Source organism: Pieris brassicae, chromosome 12 (genome assembly GCF_905147105.1).
Source record: "Pieris brassicae chromosome 12, ilPieBrab1.1, whole genome shotgun sequence".
Classification (NCBI taxonomy): Eukaryota; Metazoa; Arthropoda; class Insecta; order Lepidoptera; family Pieridae; genus Pieris; species Pieris brassicae.
The window spans coordinates 509795-535933 of record NC_059676.1 but is presented as its reverse complement, the minus strand read 5'-3'; the positions used below and the strand labels follow the sequence as shown (position 1 = coordinate 535933).

At 35.3% G+C, this 26139-nt stretch overlaps 5 protein-coding genes across 10 annotated transcripts in view; 2 read left to right on the top strand and 3 right to left on the bottom strand.

The window, feature by feature from the left end:
* The window catches only part of LOC123717583 (glutamate decarboxylase), a 33707-nt gene extending 31289 nt beyond the window's left edge, over positions 1-2418 (bottom strand). For 2 of the 5 annotated variants that reach the window (XM_045673667.1, XM_045673672.1), the window contains exons 1-2: positions 2140-2418; positions 472-588 (exon numbers count right to left, since the gene is read on the bottom strand). The gene's annotated coding sequence lies outside the window, so the exon portion shown is untranslated. Of the gene's footprint in view, positions 1-125; positions 243-471; positions 625-2139 lie in introns of those variants that run through there. The other 3 variants (XM_045673668.1, XM_045673670.1, XM_045673669.1) reach the window with 3 other exon arrangements.
* Positions 2419-3334: 916 nt separating this feature from the next.
* Positions 3335-5393, top strand: LOC123717509 (zinc finger protein 626-like). The gene is made up of 2 exons (XM_045673529.1): positions 3335-4118; positions 4271-5393. Exons 1-2 carry the CDS (start codon positions 3439-3441, stop codon positions 5151-5153), a joined length of 1563 nt encoding a protein of 520 aa, XP_045529485.1. The 5' UTR covers positions 3335-3438; the 3' UTR covers positions 5154-5393.
* A 156-nt stretch (positions 5394-5549) lies between these two features.
* On the bottom strand, positions 5550-12383 carry LOC123717584 (presequence protease, mitochondrial). Of its 2 annotated transcripts, XM_045673677.1 has the most exons (4): positions 12076-12383; positions 7880-8291; positions 7024-7549; positions 5550-5941 (listed from the first exon to the last, which is right to left on the bottom strand). In XM_045673677.1, the coding sequence occupies exons 2-4, from the start codon at positions 8279-8281 to the stop codon at positions 5574-5576; spliced, it is 1296 nt and encodes a 431-aa protein (XP_045529633.1). In that variant the 5' UTR covers positions 8282-8291; positions 12076-12383; the 3' UTR covers positions 5550-5573. The 2 variants fall into 2 exon arrangements, with proteins under 2 accessions (XP_045529633.1, XP_045529631.1); XM_045673675.1 differs by lacking the exons at positions 5550-5941; positions 7024-7549; positions 7880-8291 and adding an exon at positions 8566-11941 and having other exon boundaries at positions 12076-12345.
* An 89-nt stretch (positions 12384-12472) lies between these two features.
* Positions 12473-17762, top strand: LOC123717585 (nucleolar GTP-binding protein 1). Its single transcript, XM_045673678.1, has 15 exons — positions 12473-12618; positions 12700-12852; positions 12935-13056; positions 13417-13552; positions 13825-13926; positions 14096-14188; positions 15159-15308; positions 15674-15831; positions 16022-16163; positions 16237-16414; positions 16490-16599; positions 16678-16796; positions 16941-17074; positions 17229-17389; positions 17477-17762. Exons 1-15 carry the CDS (start codon positions 12571-12573, stop codon positions 17630-17632), a joined length of 1962 nt encoding a protein of 653 aa, XP_045529634.1. The 5' UTR covers positions 12473-12570; the 3' UTR covers positions 17633-17762.
* A 1133-nt stretch (positions 17763-18895) lies between these two features.
* LOC123717034 (extensin-like) lies at positions 18896-25981 on the bottom strand. Its single transcript, XM_045672787.1, has 5 exons — positions 25821-25981; positions 21672-21764; positions 21328-21596; positions 21131-21249; positions 18896-21049 (listed from the first exon to the last, which is right to left on the bottom strand). The coding sequence occupies exons 1-5, from the start codon at positions 25834-25836 to the stop codon at positions 21040-21042; spliced, it is 507 nt and encodes a 168-aa protein (XP_045528743.1). The 5' UTR covers positions 25837-25981; the 3' UTR covers positions 18896-21039.
* Positions 25982-26139: the final 158 nt, after the last annotated feature.

Genomic DNA, 26139 nt, shown 5'->3' with positions numbered 1-26139 from the left:
GATGATTCGGGGGTAAATCGAAAAAGTGTAAATTATTGTTAGGATTAACTATAAAATTTTAGAAGGCTTTTCTCCTTGCTTATGTCTCGGGAGAATTTAAACTTAGAGGAAAAAGCACAACTTACCTTAAACTGTAGAATCATATTCCTTTAAGACAGACTTCCAATCCCACATGTTAACGTTACACATACACACATTTGGTTACAAACACAACTCGAATAGAAATGAAGTCACTCTCCAATCTGTCTTAATAGGACCTTGCTATTAATTCTTCAATTCCGTTTTAGTTTACATGTGTATCACAATCAGCAGACAAATAAATAATTATGAAATTAATTACCGTAATTGAAATTATTCTATGCAAAGAGTTTAATAATAGTATTAAAAATGTATGTAAATTTTCACTAATATATTGCACAATTAATATTTTAAAGACGTGTCAATGTAAATAAACTTAAATCTACAACTTACATAAATGGCCGGAGGTCTCCGATAGTGTGTACCCGAAAAGTAAATAAAACTTAATATTTAAACAAAATATGCAGACATTGACCTGTGCCCTGAGATATTTTTTGTTGTTCATAATCACTGTAAAATAACCAAAGATTATCTTAATTAGACCGACATACTTATATTAAATAAATATTGAAAATTGTAAAAAAAAATCAGTACCGACTATATACTAGATATATATATTTAATTTAATTAATTTTCTAGGAAATGATTGTATTTAAGATTAGCATAGAACAACCAAGAATTATCGTAACAAACAATATCACATATGTCTTCCATTAAAGTAAGTCTTAGGTATTTCGATACGTATACTATGATGTATTATTACAACAAGTGAGTTTCTTGTAATGTAGATATAACCACGATGTTACATATTTTCGCTCTTATTATAAAATATCAAGTAGAATTTAGTTTTAATAAATTACTTCTAAATCGTATGCGACTAGTTACGTACGTGGTAGGTAGGGTGGACTCAATTTCCGCACTTAGACACGTAGTCGGTCCGTTGTGCGAACGTGGTTAATGTATGTTAAATATACGTTGGAGCAATTTCGTTACTGTCAGCTGTATATGCTATTAAACTATGTCACAGGGCTTATAAATTAACGGTACAACCAAAGGAGGCTAAACCAGTAATAAGAAATTTATTTGCCGATACTGCTAGAACTAACGGCTATTGAATACTCGATAGTAATAGTGATTCCAAAGTCATGTTCTAATTAAAATTGTAAAAATTTATACATATTCTATAAATTATTGCAACGACATTGCTCCGATAATTAAATATATAAAAAAGTTTAGAAGTTGAACGTAATATTTTTGTTGTGTTTCATCGGAATCGTTAATTAAATGATGTGGAATATTAAATGAAAGTCGAATCAAAGCTTTTAAGACGCCGTATTTCGTTTTGTCTTATATATACCATTTTAAGAAGTGTGGAACTTCGGCTGGGCCATCGGGGACATAAAGTATACCGTAAGTTGTAGTCGTTGTTGCAACGAAACAGTTAGTATTACGTTCAAAATTAATTTAATTATCAAAAAATGATGCAGATTTATTATCCAGCTAATAAGAAAGTTAGAACTGATTGTATATTTATCACCATTTCTTATAACTATATTTATATATACTATGTTGAAAGTGTTACATTCAACCCGTTAATTTCATGTTTCAATTGCCACGTATTTTTGTAGTTTGAATTAAATAGTATTTATTGTTTATACCAGAATATATTTTATTTACGATAGCAGTCTGGCCTGTTGTGGATTATCTGTTTATTATAATATCTTCAATAAAATATATTCACTTATCAAATATTTTTATTCCCACCTACATAACGACATTTTTATAAAAACTTCTTACAAATTATTCACAAAATATTATATAAAGCATTTTTATTTTAAAGCTCCAGAAAAGACCGTATGTTAACTAATTACTATTTGACATATTTCAACAATTTCTTTTAATTGAGAATAAATGTGATGTTAAAAAAATTTTATTTTTTCAAAATTATCATATATTGTTTTAAACTTTATGCAGTTAGTATCGCTCACGAACTCTTGAAAAGCGAAATTTAGTAATTACACAGATTTAACTAAACAAGTGGAAAATATTTAGTTCATTTACCTTGGAAATTTTCAACACATCGAACACATTTTCACCACCATTCCGAACTATTATCCAATTCCAACAATATGTTCATCACATACAGGTCAATAGGAGTGTAGCAATGGTTTTTGATATGCTTTCTTTATTCGAGATACAATATCTCAAACTGTACTGTCTTTAGCACTGAAGATAACCTTATTACGACACAATAGATTTGTTTCGACTATTTTATTTTATTTCAGAGAATGACGTAAAATACTTTACATTTAATCTTTATGCCAACAAGTTAACTCATACAATATCAATTGTATATAAGAGGAGGGTAGTATAGGTAGGCAGGCAATTTGTTGTAGGTTGTCAAGCCTTTTAATAAACTAGGTAGGTAGGTTACAATATGTCATAGAAAAGACGTAGATATCCGTAATATTTAAAATTTGTAAGTTTTCTTACTTAAAACAATCAAATGACTCATGAGGTTTCATTTACAACTCTCTGAAACAAAGCATTTGTTTTACGTTGTTTATATTAGTAGTTACGTGGGTAACACTGAAAATGTTTAGAACAGGCCAGTTAGAAATATTGCTAATGAAAACTTTTTTGAACTTAAATTTTAGAACTCTTTGGTAACCTAATGTAGTATATTGCATTCATTTGTTTTTGTGAATTGGCGGCAAATTTAAAACTCTTGTTACACGTGAAAATAAACCTTACGCGAGAGAAATTTTCGGTCGATGATTTATTATGACTTTCGTTGTGGGCTTACTCAACAACAAAGCCATGTTTACCATTTCTTAATGAAGCCCCATCTCCCCATCTCGTGCTACTATTTACAATTGGTTTAACGAGTTTAAACGTGGACGTAGCAATCTCAAAGAACGGCCTTTAACAGTACTACTACTGAAGATAACATCAGTGCTATGCGACGCATGATAGAGGAAGATAAAAGAGTGACCTTTCAGCACCTATACGGGCAAGCCTCATCATTAAGCATTCACAAAATTTGTAAATAAAATATTACTACACATTATAGTGAGGGCATAATTCAATACAATTAATTATCATTTATTTCAGATTTAGAATTTTACTCTATGATAGAATATTCCTGATCTTAACAGTGGCCGTCTGGATATGACGTCGACTTAAGTACCTCAATGTCAGTTTTTTATTGTCAATTGTCATGTATTATTAGTTCGTATGTTTTTAGTACGATTGTAATGTATATTTATAAAATAGTTTGGGATATTCCGATTCATTTATTTGTGATTATAATAAAATGCTAATGAAACTTAAAAGCTTGAAGTATTAGGATTTCTTAAAATGGAAATTAATAATACATACTGTAGGTTTTGTGCGGAGCCCAAGAACAGTGAAAAAATGTTTAATATGAATGAAGAAAACAAACTCGAAGAAATACATAAAAAGCTTTTGTTTCTTAATGCTGAATATGTTGATATTTTAAAAGAAAATTTACCTAAAACGATATGCTTTGTATGTTACGAATCTATGAATAAAGCCTATGAGTTTCTAAACAACGTAATGTTAGCCCAGACCGTTCTCGACAGCATGTTTCCCAATACAGAAATTGAGCTTTATTTCTCGGAAGATGAAAAGAATTTTAATACTGATTTAATAGACAATGATGTTAAAGTGGAGAATGTCAACGAATTAGATGAAGTTGAAGTGAAACCTGAACCAAAAGATGATTCTGAATTAAATGTCAAAGAGTTTATTGAAGCTGCAATTAGAAATATCCCAGAAATTAGCATATACGCGACCGAAGAAAACAGTTTCAAAAAAACATTAACTAAATGGAAGCATTATCCTTGGACCTGTTCTAGTTGTAATATTGAATTTTTAAATATAGAGACATTAAGACTACACAGCCAAATGACTCATGGGAGGTGTAATGCTTTTGCTTGTGTGTACTGTAAAGATTTTGAATGTAGCACTTTTCAGCAATTTATCTCTCATGTGAGAAAACATAAACGGAAACTCCGGTAATAACTCTTTCCTAATACATTATTGTTATTATAGTTAGGCCGTAAGAGAACTTAAATTAGTTATATCTTAAAATACCACAATTCTGTACCTGTGATAAGAACCACCAATCTTATTTGTATTAATAAAATATTACATTAACTGTTTTCAGGAAACGCTGTGAATACTGTGATGAATCAATTGATGAGGAGGTTTTAAATGCACATCTGAAACTTCACTTTGAAAAAGAAGAAGAAGCTTGCTATCTGTGTGGTGAAATTTTTACAAAAAAAGCCTTACAAGAACATTTAAAAGAGTTTGAATCCAATAAACCAAAACGTAAACCTAACAGAAAAAGGGGGGCTCCACTCACTATTGAAGAATTGACTTGTCAACTATGTAATAAGGTTTATAAAACTCCAAATAGTTTGCGTGATCATAAGAAAATACATGCTAATAATCGTAAGAAAGATTACACTTGTGAGCGCTGTGGAAAAATGTTTTATAATAAGGGCACATTGACATCACATATAATGGCACACAATGAAGTGCGACCCCATGTATGTAGAATCTGCAATAAATCCTTCATGTTTCCGAATATGTTGCGAAGACATGTGGAGATGCATTCTGGTGTAAAACCATTCTCATGTGAGCAATGTGGCAGATGTTTCCGGCTACAATACCAGCTAAATGCACATAAAATTATACACACTGATTCAATGCCTCATGTATGTAAATATTGCAATAAAGCTTTTAGATTTAAACAAATTCTAAAGAACCATGAACGTCAACATACAGGCGATAAACCTTATGACTGCGAGTTCTGTGGAATGAAATTTACTAATTGGTCAAACTACAACAAACACACGAAAAGAAGACATAATATGGATACATCTAAAAAGAAGATAACTCCCGAAGGAGTGTTCCCTATTAATTTAGATACGGGAGAATTGATTCAAATGCAAGATGCTTCTACAGAAGAGTGGAAAACTAAAATCATGATTCCAGCTAAACGCGGAAAGAAAAAAGTAAAAAAGGAAGATCTGAATGAATAGTTCTTAGTAAATAGTATTTACAACAGGACAAGGTGTAATATTTTGTTGAACTAAAACTTATAGAATATATTATATACACATCTAATTGCCATTATGACTTGCCATTGTAATTTTTAATTTAATGTAGGGTAAGTTTTGCAATAGTGTATTGTTTATGATTTAAGATTATAGTTTTATAAGTACACAGTGTAAATAACTATGTTTTTCAAGAGTTTGCAGTAATAAACAATATATTATAAGTTTGATTCATATTATTTTAGTATTTCTAATGTCTTTTTAGAGCTTCACCAAATACTTTAATATAAAATATTACATCTATAAGCTTACACCAACTAGCATAGAACAGTAGATCAGATGTGACACAAGAACTTTGAACAAACAACCACTATAACTTTTTTTAATATGTATTTACTTTCTACATTATTTCTTAGCAATAAGGGCAAAACACCTCGGTGATAGTTTTTCATTTACAATTCTTTTGAATTCGCAATTTGTTATACCATTTTCTTTTAAATACAATAGTCTATCGTACAAAATGAAATTTTCAAAGATTTGCTGCAAATTATTTTGTAATACAATAAATATGGCGGCCTTTTTAAATGTTATTAAAGAGTGCTGCTGCCAGAGCGATGAAAGTTCGTCTAAGTCAGGGGTGTTCATTTCACTATCTCCGTTGAAAATGAAAGAAAATCCACTTTCCACCGCATCATGGACGTAGGCATTGAAGTCCCTTTGTTTTGTTTTAAACCGCACAGCTTTTCGTTTTTTGCGCCTTAAAATTATATTATCTGTAAAAATAGAAGTAATTTGAAGAAACACTATAATTACGGGTGGTGTTCATAAAATAATAATAATGCGGTATGTACTGCATTATCGTTAGAAAAACAAACTGTTAGGCACAGCCCAGACAAGATATAGAGCCCTCTCGATACTCTGCATTTTAATAAGTTATTTCCAAAATAACAAGGATAGAAGTCATTCTAGAAATAACTCTTTATTCACCACTGCAAAGACTTGTGTGTATAACAATTTTTTCTTTAAAATTATGCCATGTCTTAAATAACCTCATAAACAAATCTCAGCTCATTCCGTAGTCAGAACGTGTTCTTAAAAATGGGTAAAATTGTTGTTCGGTTAAAAAATATATGCTTGAAAATGTTTTCTATGGAACTTGTAAATAAAAAGGAATATTAAAGGTTCATGCTCCTCCAGCTGCTCATACTCTATAGTTGCGCGTTGGAGTGGTCCAGCGAGGAAGTGTTAACGACGAACCCCGCACGGGATACCTTACGTTACCAAAACCATGTAGATGTGTCAGCGCATTGGTTGACGCGCAGAATGAGAACCAATGAGATATTACAAGCAGATCTTGACCGATTTTTGCTTGATATATAAATATGGGCGAACCATGGCTTCACTGTTATGACCCGGAAAAAAAAACAATTCATGACTTGGAGCTTTAAAGAAAGGCGTAAGTTAAGGCGATTCCATCCGCTGGTAAATTTATAGGCTCTCTTTAGACAGCTAAGGAATCGAATACATTATTAATGGATCCACTATTACGGAGACTTTATACGCGGGACGAATAACAAAGTTGCATGAGAAAATATACTAGCAACGACGTGGCTAACTTTCTAAAGTTGTTTCGATGAAGGTACCAAAATAAAACCCCCACGCTCAAGTCCAGAGTTGCGATGGCTGCTAATCATCAAGCTAGCTTTAGCTTCATATCAAAAATATATACAAAGTGACCTGAAGCCTGAACCGCCACTATAATAAAATAAGTTTTACTAAAGGATAATTGCATCGTCTTAATTTTCTATTTTCTAAATTTTCTAAATTATCTAAATTAATTGTCTATAACACTTACGTTCATACGCGTATTTTTGAAGTGTAGCTCGCGCCAGAAGAGAAAAAACTAAATCTTCCATTTTTTCATCAGTTTTATTTGGCGGTTGGGCAGCCAACCTTAAGAAAGGTATGTTTATGTTTGCGTTATAGCTTTTGCTGGTACATTTCAAACCATAACTCAATGGAAAGTTCTTGAACACCCCATCACCATTTTGTGAAATTTTGTGATAACAACAAGGCATTACAACAATGGCGCGCGCATGTTCCATTTTTATAAACAAATTGATAGCGTCGACTGTCAAATCCGCACAGGCGTGTAGGCCACAAATACAAAACTGCTCCGAATGAAACTTATCTCTAATAAATTTCAATATTTCATTATCCGAACGTTCGGTTATTGTATGCTTAATATATTTCACGTTTTCTAACGAATCAAAATGATACTTTCTTTGTCTCTTCTTTGCGTTAACGTAATTATTTTCGTTGCATTCCAATCCTAATACTTTGAAATTACTAGTTTTAAAAATCTGTTGGTCTAGATATCCCTGTAAACAAAACATCTATTTAATTCTGCGTACAAATTATTATAGGTATCTATGTTTGCAAAACAATGCCAATTTGATAATTTGTAAAAATATTTCATAAATTGTGTCTTTACATTAGAAAGGATAATAATTCGTTATCACGTTTAAGCGATATTGATTAATTTTGGTTCACTGAACATAGTTTGGAACGTGTCTTAGCAGCATTGGAGTACATATTATAAAGTGGCTCATACTGATTAATGCCGAAATAATGATTGTTTCGGAATTGAAAAATGCCCAAGCCAAGAATATTTAATTCTATTTACACTAGATATCAATTTCAAATCTTACCAAACCAGCTCCAAAATCAACTACAGTTTCACATCCTGTCTCCTTACAAACAACGTCGATTTCCTCAGATAAATAGGCAATTTCGTGTTTTTTCTTAAGGCTCAAAGGGGCGTCTATAAAAAACTGTAAATCCTGTTCTTGAAACTCAGAATATCTTATTTTCAGTCTTTTTGTTTTTAAGAAAAAGTTTCTTAAATAATCGTTGCAAATATTTTCGCAAAGGTCAAAGCTTTCATCAAATACATCCACATCATCAAGCCCCTGCACAGAAATATTTTCTAAGACTTGTTTTACAATTAAATCCGTGTTAGGAAAAATGTATAAATGTTGATATTCTTCGAATAATTTTAGACATTCTTCAAAGTATTCTTGTGGTTCATGAAACGCTGTCGGTAGAGCCATGGTTGTGTCTCTGAAAAATTATTAGCACCTTTGACTTTTAAGTAGTGGGGATTTACTCTCGAGACCATTTTTATCAGCTACTCTATCTCTAGAGTCTAGACATTAGAAACGATATGATATGCAATACACATTTTATTATGCTACATCAGATACTCATAAGGTAGGTAATAACTAATTCTAAAATCTCAACAATAATTGTGACGGTCATTATTAAACAATTGAGTTTGCAGACTTCGTATGTTTCACAGTATAAAAAAAGGTATTTCAAAAATGATACAAACATGTAAACTAATAATATATTTATATAACAGAGACATGTGGTTTTTCAGGAGACCACAGGGCACACAGATATAACATTTATAGAGTCGAGGTCTTATCCACTTCTTAAGAACCTTTGGTTATTATAAATAAATAAGCTTTATATCACACTTCCTATGGTCTTCACATATCAGTACTAACGTGCATAATAATTCAGATATTTTTTAGGAACAGAATAGCATCAATTTTTATGCAATAAACCTTAAATAAAACATTAAGTTCCGATTTTACTAGACCTGTATGACAAGCCCTTAAAAAGCTTAGCAACTCTCTTTCTCTTGCGGTCCGCTAACTTTCTGCCAGGATTCGTTGCTTTTGCAAATTTGTTGTGATGCACCTTCCCCAATAACGCATTTTCCCGCCCACTTATCTGGTGTCAAATACTTCTGACAGACATCTAATATATCTTCTCTCTTTACAGCTAAAACTCTCTCCCTCTGTGTCTTCCATATGTCATATGACATACCGTACAAAAATAGTTCGATTCCTTTCATGTATTCAGCTACGGGTGCGTCCATTTGTTGTAAAATTGACAATTTTGCCTCAAATAAGTTTTGGTCGTCCACCAAACTTGCATTTTTTGCCATCCAATCTGTGGTATCATCATATACATCCATTGTTACACGTGAATTCGGGTCTCTGTATGAGTAAAAGTTGAAAATACCATCTATTGTTAACATAGCACCTCCCCCGTAAGCACCATTCTGCTCACGCACTATTGGATGGAGATATTTAGAGGTTAAAAATCGAGAAAGAACTCTTAATTTCGGATAATCAGCATGCGTGTATGGAACTGTTGGAACGACTTTTGCACAATAATTAACTGGAATGTTCATTGATACATGAAGACCTTGGTTTTCCTTTGGTAGGGTTTGCGAATCTGTGAAGTTAATCCTATTAACATCTTTACACTCTTGATTCTCACAGAGTTTCACACAGAATCTATCTATTTCTTCATGGATATTGTTATTATCTTTCGAATAGTGGATGGCTGCTCTCAAGTTTCCACCTGATAAAATATTTTTAACTATATCATCAACAATGGTTTGTATCTCCTCAATTTTAACGTTTTTCTGCAGCTCTTGCATATTCATGACATGTTTGATACCAAGAAGACTCTCCTTACATTGATCTACTGACGAAACTAATGAGCGAGCAGCCTGCATGGCATAGACATGACCATTATCTATAATCCCATTAGTAAGAGATGAGCAGTAGTTTGTCAGTAACATTTTCATTCTTTCACTGTTTTCAAATTTAGGTTTATTGAAAATTTCAGACCAAATATTCATCATTTTTGGCAAATTATTGTCAAGGCAGTGACTGCTTATAAGCACTCCTTGTTCATATTGGTCTTCTAAATCTATATGTTCTGTTACATGTGTAGTGAAGCTTAACCCAGATGTTGATTTACTAACATATTTATCAAAGTCTCTGTAGTTGAAGGACTTTGTATCAAACTTATCAATAACATAGGTAAAGAATGGCAATAAGGGTCTTTGAGTTGCATTTAAATTATCAGTTCCTAGAACTCCTTTGAAATATGTAACTCCATTAGTATTTGCTTCACACAGTTGCAAAGGAATTGTTCCAGATACTGTATGTTTCAAAGTTGGAGCTGTCTTACTTAACATTATTTCATCTATTTTTAAGCATGGCAGGATATCAAGATTTTCAATTTTCTTTTGTGATCTTGATAATTCTATTCCATCTCTAAATATTTGTTCCTTTTCATCACTAGTGAGTTGTTTTATTTTAAATTTAAGTAATTTTGATTCTGCTTCATTAAAGATATCATCAAACTTGGAATCAGGTTGCATAGTCATTATTAATTTATGGTTATTAAGTATGAAATATTTTTCAATTACATCTTTAACATAGTGTGAATCCAGTAGGTTTGCCTTCAATTGGTCTAACAACTCATTCACTTTTAGTGCTTTTAAAATAGGACCATTATGATTCCAAAGAGGCATTAGGTTAAAAAGTACATTGAGACCAAATTTGGGTGATTGATGTTTAATAGATAGCTCAAAACCATGTAGAACACTTTCAATGTGATCTCTCTCAAATCCCTTTTTATGAATATCTTCGATTGTTTGATTTGTAAGCTTCTCTATGAGTTCAAAATTAGTTCTCTCAACATCTTTTAATCCAACAACAAATAAAGTGTCCCTAATTTGATTATCATAACCAGTAAGAGCATTATAACCTCCAGATATATTTTTTTCAATTAGACTTTTGTAAAATGCTGAATTTGGTCCTATTATCATCAATTCAGCAAGGGCTGTCATCATAAATGTTTCATATACATTTCTAATGTCTGACATTACATAACCTATTGCAATTTGATTTTGTTTTTCAATAGGTCCACCATACTCATCTACTCTACACGAAATATTAGTTCTCTGAATCTTTCTCCATCTTTCTTGAGGATGAACAATAGTGTTGTTAGGGTCCAAGTACTCGCACTTACTTAGATAATTTTCATTCAAAAATTTCAAATTATGTTCCAATGGAAAATTACCATATGAATAAATTCTTGCATTGCTTGGATGATAATAAGTAGCATGAAAATTTTTCAAATGGGAATGTGTCAATTTGGGAATGCATAACGGATCTCCTCCTGAGACATTACCATATGTTCCTTTGGGAAGTATTGAATTTAAAAACTTTTGGCCAAATAGTGAACTGGTCTCTGAAAATGCTCCCTTCATTTCATTATATACAACACCCTTAAACAACAATGGTGACGATTTATCTTCTAACTTTTCATGCTCAAATCTCCAACCTTCTTGTAAGAAGTCTAATCTTTCTAAGTTTGGTTTAAACACAGCATCTAAATATACCTTTTGCAAATTTCTATAATCTATTTCATTTTGAGAGGAAAACGGATAAAATGTATAATCTGGGCCTGTTAAAGCATTCATAAATGTAGCAAGAGATCTGTTTAACATTTTGAAGAAAGGGTCTCTGACAGGATACTTTTCTGAACCACATAAAACTGTATGCTCTAAAATATGAGGTGTACCCATTGAGTCTTGAGGTGTAGTTCTGAAGCCAACAGAAAAGACATTGTTGGCATCATCTCTCTCTAAATGCAGGTACTCAGTCTTAGTTTTCTCATGAGTCAAGAGATATGCAGTCATGTTATATTCTTTTATTGTTTCCATATCCATACAAATAAAGCCATGGTAAAGTTTGCCAGGTAATATACCTTTAGAAGCATTTTCTTTCTTATTCAGAATTCCACTACTATATTTTTTATGACTAGAAGAACTAAATTTTCTATGAAGCCTGCTTGACAAACATCCAATTCTTGAATACATTTTTATAACTTCGTTTCTGGAAAATAATATTCACTTACTATTTTTAAAAATACCGAATATAATTAGCGTGAACGTTAAAAGCCTATTAAAAAAATTATTACAGTATAATTATTTTAAAACAAATGAAATGATGAAATATTGTGAACTCACCGCCAATTAAGACGGAAGATTTTTATAATTCTATAACAGATTGGAATTTTCTCAAATCCTTTAATATATTGGTAAAAACTTTTCCACAGCCAAAAGTCTTTTCTTCGGTTTTTCTTGATTAATAATAATTTCTAACCTCTTGCCCACTTTTGCCGGAGGAAAGCCGCAAATAATAGTTTGACAGTTGACACTTTTTGCAGATCACAGTTTAACTATAAATTCACAAAAATGTAACGTTTTGAAATGTGTTTTCAACATCCTAGAATTGTTAAGTTTTTTTCTAAGAATAGTCCTTAAATTTTTCTAATTATATAGGTCTTTGTTTAAAAAATTCTAATCCGTCAACTTTAAAATGGCAAGAAGTCTAACAGTGACGTTTAACCTAACCCTGAAATTTTGACAATATTATTCTTTTCTTTCGAGTTCTTCACGTGTTTACGTGTTGAACTTGGTAAATAATCATTTATATCAAAGGCAAATGTGAAATAAATAAAAATGAGTTTATACAACTTCAAAAAAATAGCCGTGGTCCCCACGGCAAAGGTTTGTTATTCCTATTAAATATTTCTTCTATTATTTTCGGACCCATATCTAACCTAACCTCTCATATTTTGGTATTTGCAGGACTTTATTGATATAATTTTGTCGAAAACACAAAGGAAAACACCAACTGTTGTACATAAACATTATAAAATAACGCGGATACGTGCATTTTATATGAGAAAAGTAAAATTTACTCAACAAAACTTCCATGATAGATTATCTCGCATCATACAGGTATGGTATTTATTCATACACTTTTGAAAATAAAAAGTAGTATGCATTTAAAAAACCAGCCTCATGACTTGTTTTATTTCAGGAATTTCCAAAACTAGATGATGTTCATCCATTTTATGCAGACTTAATGAATGTACTCTATGACAAAGATCACTATAAATTGGGCTTAGGTCAGTTAAATACTGCCAGACATTTGATCGATAAGTAAGTTCTTAGGGTATATTTATCTCCTTAAAATAATTATCCAAAAAACTTTACTTTGATATGTCTATGGTTTGGTCCATAAATACATCCATTCAAAGATCCGTCTCTAAAGATTCTGTTACTCTTGCCACTCAGAATAAAAACATCTGTTTTTGTTTTACTACTTATCCATTAATCTTTTAAAATTTATACTAATATAATATATTGATTTAGCTGTATAAGCTACAAATTTGTACTGCTTGCCATACTAGGCTTAAAAGAACAATCTTTTAAATTGGTCTTGATAATTTTTTGATTAAATCTATGAAACATTGTTTTATTTGGGAAAATTTGGTCATTAGCCTGTAACTGTTTTTCCAGTGTCGCCAAAGACTATGTGCGTTTGCTTAAATTTGGAGATTCCTTATATCGGTGTAAACAGCTGAAAAGGGCTGCTCTTGGTCGAATGGCAACAATCATGAAGAGGCAGTCTGCCAACTTGACATATTTAGAACAAGTATGTAATTTAATTTTTGTAAAATAGAAAATAACTGTACCATTAGTTATATTTATAACATATTTTAATGCTTAAATATAAATAAAATATTTTGTTTCATTATTTTTAAGGACTTAACTTTGTGTTAATAGTCATGTTAAATAAATTAAAACCTGTTAGTATAATTTGAAAACTAGACTTACAAAGTGTGCCGCATATTTACTTAATTTACTATACTAATTTAAATACTAATATATTAAATGTATTAGCTAATAAGCCATTATGAATTTTAGGTACGGCAACATTTGTCTCGTCTACCATCAATAGACCCATACACACGCACCATCATTATCTGCGGCTTCCCAAATGTTGGAAAATCAAGCTTCATTAATAAGGTAAAGTTTTAGAGAACTGTTAATGAGACAAACAGATTTTATATTTGGTTGTTTGACTTAAATTATAGCAATCATACTAAAATATTATGACTTATTAATTGTTTGATATTAACGTTTAAAGAAAATATTTATTATAGCATTTTAAGAAAATATTATTTAAACTTTTCAGATCACTCGCGCCGATGTTGAAGTTCAGCCTTATGCATTTACCACTAAAAGTCTTTACGTCGGTCACACCGACTACAAGTACTTGCGTTGGCAGGTATGTTACAACTGTTGCATATTTAAAATGTCAGAACTGTAAAACAATTATTTTAAATTATATTGTTACGAGCTAAGGGATCCGATAGAAAATGACGTAGATCTCTTCAAGTGATTATTTTTAAATAAAACACTGAGGAAATTATAAACATAAAATTTCACACAGTAGTTTATCACTTGTCTTCTGTATTCGCACTTTATATCTTTGTTGTTTGGTCTCGCATTCGAATCTGAACTTATCGGTCGCGATTCTGCTCGCTTATATATCCCTGGGAATTTTGAACGATGTTCGAGAACTCTCTAGGCAGGATTGCTACAGAATAGCGATTGCACAATTCCTAAACAATATACAATATAAACATCTGTACTCTTTGTCTCTTTCGCACATTGTTGTGTCCTCGTCGTTTAGTTTCGAAAAAGTTCCGATCTTCCCTCCCTCTCGCGTATCATTCGGTCCTAGTCCCACACCTAGAAAATTCGGTTTAGAATATTCCTTCATCAAAGGCCTACCACAACTAGGCCCGAAAGCGTCTGAAAACTGCACCACTCAATACACATGTTCTGAAAATATGTTTCAGCCTCCTGAAAAGTTGGGTAAAATTATGCAAATTACAATTTTCTAATATGCGATCGACAGTCCCCTGAATCGGTCCGAAATCACATTTCAGCTTGCCGAAAAGTTCTCTAACTAGTGGAAAAATCTAGAAACATTTCAGTCGACCCGTCTTTGTAACAATATATTACCCATTTTGACATGTTTCTAATGCATCTTAACAAAATTGTTTCAGTGTAAGTTCTCTTTCTAATATCCACTTAAAGAGCTTTATTTAACCAAACAATAAGCCAATTAATTTCATAATCATAGCTTACAATGTCAATGCCTACACTGTTTTCGATCGCTATAGCAAATACATTTGCTTTTGTCTAAGTCTACTAGCGCAATATAAACGGTGCAGTAATGTGAATACCAGGTGATAGACACGCCCGGTATTCTGGATCATCCGCTGGAGGAGCGCAACGTGATCGAGATGCAGGCCGTCACTGCTCTCGCGCACTTGAGAGCCGCCGTCCTCTACTTCATAGATCCCTCGGAGCAGTGCGGACACAGTATCGAGGAACAAGTGAGTGATTTATTTAAACTATATTATTTATGTTCTGAAAGCGGCCGCGTCGAAGCTGAGCTCAATATAATATTGGTGATCCATGAAATGAAACATTGCATCGAAAATGTTATAAATAAACAACCTTTTAGGTCTGGACCTCTGATTTCTTGGGTCTAGGGCGAGCCCGTTTCCTCAAGATGTCTTTCTCAGCGTTCTGCCGAATGTTAAATAGAATGAAACTCCATCGGCACAGCCGAGTTCGAACCCATGACCTCGACGAAAGGAGTTGCACGCTGAAGCCAATTAGGCCAACACTGCTCAAAGAAACATCTGCCAAACAAAAAGTGGAATTGTTCTATACATTATATTATGTTCAACTTTAGATATCGCTCTTCGAGAGCATAAAGCCGCTGTTCAGCAACAAGCCGCTCATAGTGGTCCTCAATAAGATGGACGTCATCAAGCCCGAGGACTTGCCGGAGCCTAAGAGAGCTCTCATCGAGGAGCTTGAAGCTAATTGCGCTAAAGGGAATATTGTCAAGTGAGTATTGTTGCTTCATGCTCTTTACAAAGACAACTATTGAATGATTCTGTTTTTCGACTTAGTTCTATAAATGTAGTAATTATGTGATAATCCTTGTCTGAGACAAGTATGTTATTATTCAATATACTATATGCTAAAGTCACCCGAAGTTTAGAGTGATATAAGAATGTCGGTTCCTCTCGATCAGCGCCGACGGTAACTCGGAGCTTCGCACGGTGCCCGTGATGAGAACGTCCACCCTCACGGAGGAAGGGGTTCAGGAGGTCAAGATCGAGGCCTGCGAGCGGCTCCTGGGCCACAGGGTCACAGAGAAGATGAGGACCAAAAAGGTATATGGCAGAGGAGATTTTGAATTTTATTTTCGGAACGATTCTTACATAACCGAGCAACGTTCTTCCGCAGGTGGATGGCATCTTGAATCGACTGCACGTGGCGGTTCCATCGCCTCGGGACAACAAGATTCGTCCGCCCGTGATCCCCCCTCAAGTGTTGGCCAAGAGGGAGAAGATGGAGAAGGAGAACAGGAAGAGGAAGCTCGAGAGGGAGATCGAGATCGAGGAGGGCGACGATTATGTTCTCGGTGAGGCCCGTCGAGCGCTCACGGGCTACGTGATGAGGTTGGAATTGGTTTGAACGAGTCGATTGTGTTTTCCAGATCTACAGAAGAACTACTCGGATATAGCCGAGGAGGAGCGTCACGACCCCATCCCGGAGTTCTGGGAGGGACACAACATCGCGGACTACATCGACCCAGAAATATTCGAGGTACTCTCGATGTGATCAATTATGGCAAAACGTGGCCTAGTTTTGTGCTGGAAATTATATTCTGTTGAATCGTTGTAGAAATTGGCTGAATTGGAGAAGGAAGAAGAGTTGCGTGAGGCTGGAGGAATGTACGCCGTGCCCAAGATCGAGCTGGACGAGACGATGAAGGAAATTCGGGACCTCGCCCGCCAGATACGGTCGGTTTCCTTCGAGATTCGAGATATTTCAACATTTTGCTTATACCTTTACTCCAGCGGTTTGTGGTGTTGGGGTTTCACGATAAATGTGCGCCTTTTCATCTAGGTTTTTTAGAAACTCATTCCGGCCATTTTGATTTACAGCAACAAGAAGGCGATCTTAAAGGACGAGTCTCGCCTCGTGAAGCAGTCCACGAAGCCAGTGATGCCGAGGACCAGTCGCGCCAGAGACAGGGACAGGTCCACCAACAAGCTGAGGCAGCAGATGGAAGGCTTGGGTGAGTTTCGAAGACTATTTTTTAATTTTGTTTAATTATTGAATACTTCATGACGGACGTGTAGTTGTCGTTGTAGTTCAGTTGTCGAAGTGGAGCCGCTGGAAAATAAAAATGTAGCGGCAGTTATCTATTTGTATATTTTATTGCATTACAGGCGTGGACATGTCGGAGAGCAAAGAGGCCCACTTCACCAGGTCCCGCTCCCGCTCTCGGTCCATGTCGGCTCCGGCGAAGCGAGCGCGCTTCGAGTCTCAACCCCGCACGAGGTCCGTCTCCAGGCCCGCCAGAGACGAACAGGGCGTCAAGGACGTCGCCGTAAGAGCCACGTTAAACTCGCTGCGACGACTGCGTCTCCATCACGAATGTTCACAAAATCGCTCAAATATGTTTTTCTCTCCGCAGATGCAAAAGCGCGCGAAGAAAATGGCCCACATCGCGATTTCGAAGAAAACCAAGAAAATGGGTCTCAAGGGAGAGGCCGACAGGTTCATCGGCACCAAGATGCCCAAACACTTGTTTTCCGGCAAAAGGGGAGTCGGCAAGACGGACAGGCGATAGGGCCTTGCTGTTCCTCGGGTCATTCCACTCATTGGAGGATGCTTTCTTTCGTTCGGAAGTTCATACGACATCTCGGAGTTCACGAAAGCTATATAAAACGTGTAATGTTTTAATAAAAAGTTGTACAACATTGAATTGTCTCTTTACAACCCCAAACGTAACATTAACGTGCACCATGTTGTTTCACCAAGAACTTTGCTCCTATGCTCGTGACGTCGACTCGTTCTGTAAAGCGCTACTTGGCTCAAGTGTAAGCCAAGATAATGAGAAAATTGTCTGTTTTATTGTATGTAGTGTCCCTGTCCTGTTTTTCAATAGAACGGGGCAAATGGGCAGGAGGATCGCCCGATCCCACATCTCTACGCAAGCCAAGCCGCTCGGAAAGGGATTAGTCGACGAAGTGGAATAATCAGGTAGCGGGGAGCTTCCGCCTAGGAGACAGTACAGTGCTCAGAATGAGGGGCGAGGATTTGCGCCTTATACAGTTGCAAGTAGTGAGCACACCGAGCTTCTTGTAGGGTAATTTAACCTTTCCCTCCAAATAACCCCAAAACTGAACGATCGATATGTCAACGCTAGGTATTCCGATGGTGGCTGTGGCTTTGAAAAGCGGAAGGAGTTTTTTTTTCGGAAAACGCGCAAACTTTTGTCTTCTTGGGATAGACAAATGCCAAAGGACTGAATACCTGCGTTGCCAGTTTTAAGAGTATCCCCTGTGCTGTCGTCCACATAGCAACGAATGCTGCTAACTTGCAACATAGGATAGTTGGTAGGTAGGCTTGTCGCACCAACGTACACGAGTTTAAGGTCGGCTCCGTCGATGACGACCCTGATCCTCCGATCGGGGGAGGCCATAGGCTGGAAGCTTCGAGTGCTTTATGTCTTTGACTATATTCAAACAAACCGATAGGGCTGTTGCCTATCTGCCTCTACCCATTAAAGTTATACAAGAAGGTAAACAGCTGAGTGACAACGACCAATGCCGTACTATTGATAATAATCGCTAATCAGCTGGTAGCCCTCTAGATACCTCAAGTCACCAAACTTCTGATGAAATGGCCCAACAGAAAACATAATAATCTTGTATTTCGTATATGCGTATGTATTTTATTATGAATTAATGTTTAGTAACCAGTAATGCTGTTAATCCTGTTAAAGACTAATGAATTTATAATTATGACTTGACCGGTAGATTTGTGAAGTGGGGCCTCCATTGAACCACTGTGATGGCCAACGGCGGCATCAATAAAACAACGCTTTTGTATTTTTATAATTTTATTGGAAACAAAATAATAATTATGCTATATATTGCACGTGACTTTTAAGTCGATACAAGATTGAGCAAAACCCACTTTCACTTACTCGCTTCAAATTAACTATTTCTCACTTTCGATTATTTATCTACATACAAATCAATAAATTATTACATTTTCTTCATAATTATCATTTCATGCATGCATAGATTCTTTTTATTGCTTATATGTAGATAAACAAATCGAAATGCATAGAAAATATAAGAGATTCATCAATTGAGAGAAAATAATTCATCCCTGGGTTTTGAACATTGAATTAAACTATGGTCCCGGCAACGTGGGATGCATATGCCTCATTCTCGGTTTAACGAACGGATAACGAATCGTTAAGTTCTATGTGAACGCTTAATATACTAAAGACGTGTCATCCGTTAATTGAAAGAGAAATGGGCGGTAACGTGAGTTCATATTAAATGCCTTTTTAAAAAACATTTCTCAGATCTAGATATTTTTATTTTCCTTAAACGCGTAAGGAACTACCTTTTCCACATTAAGTATAACGGGTTCAACGAAAAATCATGATTAACAAAAATCAATATAAAATATATGAATAAAAATTAAATATTAAAAAGCTGTGACTTACTGTATTGCAAATTTAATTTAATTTACGACCAGTATAACAACTTTGCCATTTAAAATAAATTTATACACTTTGCATATGCTGCATTGACTTTCATAAGTGAAAAAATTGTTTTACTAACAATTCCACATTCAAGCAACGTTAACAATACGGCATCAATGCAAATAGCGTTAATTGTAAACATTCCTTGTAAATCATTTGTGACTGAAAGAAACACTGGAATGGTTTTCCTTGGCTCGAGTTCCATCAATATTATTCAAATGCATTCAAGTCAAAACAAATAGTTTAGTCAATACTTGGTTAGTGCCTTGGAAGGCGAATTTCCGCTTCAAACGGAAAACTTTTATTTAATATATTTGTCGAACAAAGTAATCGGGCAAATCCGATCTCTCAGAAGCTCTTTCCGCTTAGCAGCTAATACATTTGAGATTCAAAATTTCATCAACCATCGCAACCATACACCACTGACCCCCATTTTTACGTGGTCATTCTATTAGTTGACATTACTGAAGATTAACGGCATCTAAAGGTATTTTTCTAATAGGGGCCCATCGCTTTATCGTAAGTTTTAGACAAAGACCGAACAATATTCTCCAATACTATATGTACTAGACAAATATAAACAACATTTTTAACGAAACAGATGTATGATAAACAAAACGAGATGGAAACAATATCATCCTCTCACTCGCACACCGCTCGCGTCACGCACAACCAGTGTTATCATTTTATATTACTAAAAATTGCGCGGGTTTTTGTGTTCTTCGTTCTTTTCTCTTAGTGTCTAAATAGAAATAGTATTCCGGATCACAGGTGACAAAGTATTTACAAAAAATAACTTTTGTTAAGTAAATCGGAGTAAGAAACCATTCAAAGAGATTTTATTCACAAACAGCACTCAAACCCGCGCTTACAACTAGTTTCAGCGGAACGAGCCCGCTTAATACTATCGTGAGCCCGAGTGATACTATCTTTACTCGGGCTTCACTCATCTTTCGTACTATTTGTCACTCGAAACACGTCAAAATTCAGCAAAAAGTGCAATCCTTTTAATAAATTCACCTTAACAGAGGGCGACACGAGTCGAGTGACGAATAAACGTGCAAAGTAAAACACATCACAGTCAAATATCGGGCTAAGCTGATCAAACCGACGTCAAGCGCATTCCTTAGAAGTTTTCAATTATTTTTCATTCAAAATATAATACTATTTTCATTAAAATCTCGTATAAGGACTCTCGTTTAAAAGTCGCAGTGATTAGCTCTTTCGTATAGATATTCGACAACAGTTTAGAAAAAAAGGTTTTTGAGATGAAGCTAAATACTGTTTCGTAGACTTCGGTCTCGGGTCAATGACGGCACGGCACAGGCAAGGGGTCCGATTCTGACGAGAATTTAGTCACAACCGACCGAAAGTGGCGGAGATCAATTAATATTATTTATTGCTAAATTATAGTCCTTCAATTATACGAGATTGTGCTGAGTCGGCGCCGTCGGTTCCGGCCGCGCTCTTACTTAACGCCATCTAGGGGAAACGCCCATTGTCAAATATAATTAGTCGGTCAAGACGAGGAGTCTCTATTGCTCAAAAGCGAATTATACTCACAGCACTTGATGGGGCTGAATGGCGGCGAGGTGCGCGGGAGAGGGAGGCACGGCAGGGGGCGCGGGGGGCAGAAGCGTCTGCGCCAAGCCTTCGAAGCGACCTCCGGCCTCAAACCCGTTCTGGAATTAACGTTCGTGATAAAAGGATACTCTCAATATGGCTTTGTCTATGACTTCCAATATTATCTGGCGTCTCACCGGGATCATGATGGTCGGTCTAAGCGGCTGGATTGAGGGCTGCATGGGATAGTAGGGATAGTACTGCACGGGGTAGCCGATGTAGCCCGGGTAGCCGGCGGCGGCGGCCGCGTACATGGCCGCTGCGCCGGAGTAAACGGGCAGTTGCTGACCCAAGCCCGGGATGCCCTGGTGGTGCTGCAGCTGCTCGTAGGGCGGCGGAGCGTACACGCCTCCCGCGCCGGCTCCCGCCCCGCCGAAGGCCACGCCGTACGGCGATCCACCCGCCACTAAACACGTCAGATTATAAGAGAATGGAGAGAAAATCTATTTCAGAGACTGAATTAGAATTGCCACTCGTGTACCTCCATACTGCGGAGCTGCCTGATGCGGCGGTGCGGGAAGAAAGGGCCCCTGCGGGGGCTGCGGCTGCGGGTAGGCTCCGAGGGGAGGTGTCACTGCAACAACCCCTCACGTCACTTGAGGCCGACTACTCCCAGCCCGAGGGACGTCGTTCTGACGACGCGACTTTGACCGAGGTACTCGCCGCTTACGATTCGTGCAATTTTACTATATTTATCAACATATCCGAGAAAATTGAACGTATCGAAAACGGAACGATAGCAACACGAAATCTACACGAAAAATGCCAAGACAACGACAGAGTTTGGCCTCGCCGTGTTGCGACAGTGCTACATAGGACTAAACAATAATTGCATCGAGTGAATATTGTTGACTTGTGATTAAGTGGAAAAATACAATACTAAGTATCATTATAATTATTAATTAGTCACGCAGTACCCCCGTCAAAATCGTAGTCGAAAAGGCTTGAATTGAATGTTTCGAAACTGAAGCGGTCAGGGCGACGTCATCTATCGGACAGAATCGCGCAAAAGCGCGCCACAACCCAAGCCCGAGCATTCACGCGTGACGTAGTGATGTGACCACGAGTGTTGCTATATTCACAATCTACAAAAATATAATATTTGCAACACTACAGCGCGGCTCACTAGCGTCAGTGTTAACGATCAAGCGATGTCCATACAACGCGTTACAAACAGACCTTGGATTTTTTCCATTCTTTGAAAAAATCCAGAGGCCGACCTCGGCTCCGGAGCGAACTAGGTCACAGATATTCGATAGGTTCGACCTACCGCTGTTATTTACAATGCATTCCTATGTCCTATGATCACATTCGCCCTAGGTAATCAATTCAATTACTATCAACATACTCATGAGCGGTGCGAGTGTGACCACGTAAAGAAACTGCTTAAACAAAACAATCATCACACGATCATGAACCGTACGGGGAAAACATTAGTTATAAATTATTTAACAGATCTAGGATCGCCAGTGTCCGAGTACGGACGGCTTCGTCCGTACCGGGTCACGGACGTAGTGCTTTCATCATATACAAAAGCTTCTAATTTCACGAATAAACCAAATGTTTCATAAAAGCTCGTATATATGTCCACATTCCTGTAAGGCTGTGTCATAAGAGGAATGTCGAATCCGAGTACAACTTTGCAGGAATGTAGCGATTAATAACAGACAGGACGCAGGACGCGCCCTAACGGTGAGCACAATTCGTGAACATTCCTTTAAAACAATATTATCTATATTTTATCTAGCTAAAACAAGTTTACCAAGATTTCTCACGCCCATTAACGATACTGAAATCATTTTGCTGTTTAAATATCTATGAAGCGAATGCAAAAAAGCGACACGTGAAAAATAAATATCGATATGAATGCGCAGAAGGACACAGAACCATGCGGTGAACAAAATCTATTTGTAATAAAATCCTTAGAACCATGCAAGACTTACGCTAATGTATTAAAAAAAATAAACTGCAAAACAAACAATTCGCGGGTTGCGAAAAAAAAAGGCTGCGTTCAAACAGCAAAAGTTGGTGAACATAAAAATCCTGGTAAAAGCCCTTAAGTATACATAAAATACACTTTTTCTGTCCCACAACAAGTCTGTTTAAAATATTTACGTCGTATGATGGGTCAATTGTACGTAAATTAATTAATCAGGAACCCTGTGGAATGGGATGCCTAAGAGACATTTCAAGTTAGTAATGTTGACTGAGAAAGGCATACTTCCCTGTCCTTCGTAAAGCTGTGCATGCAATAATTAAGGCAAATGACAAACGACGCTGATGTTCTCGTCGCGGTGGTACGTAAAATAATTTACTTCATTCAGATGTATGTATTTAAACGAAACCAAGTCGTTATAATTAGATTAAAACATTCCACCGAGACGGGAATCAACAAGCTCCAGTCGGACCTTATGTACTAGTCACACACTAACGTCATATACCTAATATTATTTACCTTTTTAATTCAAAATGTAAGAAAGAAAAGAAATTAGAAAGGCAATAGGACCGTGTGTTACTGTTAAATACTTTTGAGTTTAGATTATAACCAGCAACATGCGATCCTGTATTGTTATTGACTATATATTGAAAAGTCGCAAATAATTTTTGCAACATTTTCGCCATCACCCTACATCGTCTATATATCATTAATGCGATTATTGTCTGGATACACATGGTTGTTCAGTAAATCAATAAAGTATAATAACCATTAATGATTGTAGACTTAAAAACAATTCAATGACAAAAACCAGGCACTGATTTGTTTCCTTTATGTTAGTGAAACTCAACTTACATCTGCTAATTTAGTGGCACAAGATCCTGAATAAACAGAAACTTGAGACTGAATAAAATGCTCAGTAATGTGATTTCTCTGAAATGACTGTTAATTTTAAATTAAACTTCAAAACAATTTCAATACAAAAAAATCACACGATAAGCTTAGGATATTAATTATATTAAGTTAGCATAGTCTAAAACGATAAGACATCCTCATCACAAACAAACAATGAGAATGCTTAAACAGAGAGGCAACAGCTAATAAACAAAAGTACAGAAAAATAAAAATGTCTAGGATTGCCTCTATGTTGAGAAAGGTGCAAAAATTCTAGCAAACAAACATTAACATTGAATTACACACCCTTTAAATTCCAAAAATATTAATATCAAACAAATTAATGTCAAATGTATTTAATTTAAAGGATGAGTTTAGCAAATAAGTGATTAAAAAAAGATTAAAAAAGAAGCTGTAAAGAAAATAATTATAATAGAACAATGAATAAGACATCTGATCAATAAAATATAAGAACTTTGAAAACCATAACAATGTATACAATAATTATGTATTATAAAGTTTCATTACATAGAACCTATTAAGTTTCAGGGATATCAAAGTTCTTTTCTTAACAACTTGTTTTTTTACCAATTAATCTAGATTGCCTGGAGCTTTTTTAACAATTCACATTTTTAAATGTTTATTTTTTAATAAATACATGTTAGAAGAAAAGTGATGCTATTATAAAAAGCTCCAACCAAAACAAACTTGATTTCTATATTATATCTGGTTTAAAAACTAGTTTTCGTAATATGCAAGACCCAGTGTAAGGTCATTGAATGCATTTAAATATTTTCTGCATGCTGTCAGCCACATTGCAGCATGAGTAATCAGTTGAACAATGGTGTTATTGCTTTATCCATTTTATTAAAATATTTTAACGGAAGAATACTACTGAGATGTTTAGGGTGTTGGCATTGATTACATAAATATACAAAATGAAGTAAAATCCTATAGCAATCAAGTTGTAAATTACATTATTAAGAATTAACACATACGATCGTCCACACGCCGATATGCGCATATCATATATTATTTTTTCTAGGTCTCCAAAGAAAGAAAAAAAATAAAATTCTATTTTGTGTTATTACATGATATTGACTAGTCGTCTGGTGACAGCTGACTCCGTAGACCCGAGATGCACCTGTGGAGAGGAGGGGGCGGCTGGGATAGGGCAGGGCATGGACAATTCATTATTATTATCTCAAAAGCGGCAGGCTGTATGACACTAAGCCTTTGCCTATCGCATGTGTCAAAAAATCATTTGCGGGGGCTGACATATGTAACAATGTTGCACACTAATTTTATTAATGCATAATTTTCAATACGTCAATGTAACAAAATCTTCATTTCTGATGCTTAAGCAACAGCAAACCGACCAAATTGTAGATATAATATTGTACGTTCGTCATTTTGATTAATAGTAAATGCAAAATGGGGATTGGTTATTTTATTAAAGAACTCCTAGAAGAACGTTCAGGGCATTTATTTGATATATAGAAGTGCCGACTTGAAAAGAGAAGATGCGTGAATCGATAATGTATGTTGGTCATCCCGCCTATTCGTTGTCTTCCATCTTGGATTTGAGTTATTGATCGTAGCACAATAGTACTTTTCTGGTTCAATTGTATATTTTAGAACGATTGTTTTATATATAAATAACAGAAATTACAGATATCATGTTCAAAAACTATATCGATTTTATAGCACAAAAACTTTAGTTATACGACGTTACATATGTTAACCTTCAGAATAATTATTATAAAGAACAAAGAAATTTAAAAGAATTTGTATAAATACCTTTCTTGTCTGCCATATTAGATTATAATAATTTTACTAAGAAAATGTTTATAGAATTGAACAATTTTCGATATTTGGATCAATTTCGCGACGGTTACAAAAAATTGCAGTCGCAATAAACTTCTTCAATTCACGAGATATAACTGACGAAGAGGTATGAAGATCGAGGGGTGAGGTAAAGAGAAATCGAAATACTGTCAAGTGCCAATGTCAGTGATAAATTATAGCGTAAAGGTGACATTCACTTTTAGAAACTATAGGATATATTGTGTTATCAAAACAAAAATCTTGTCTATATTTTCACTTTAAAATGAAACTT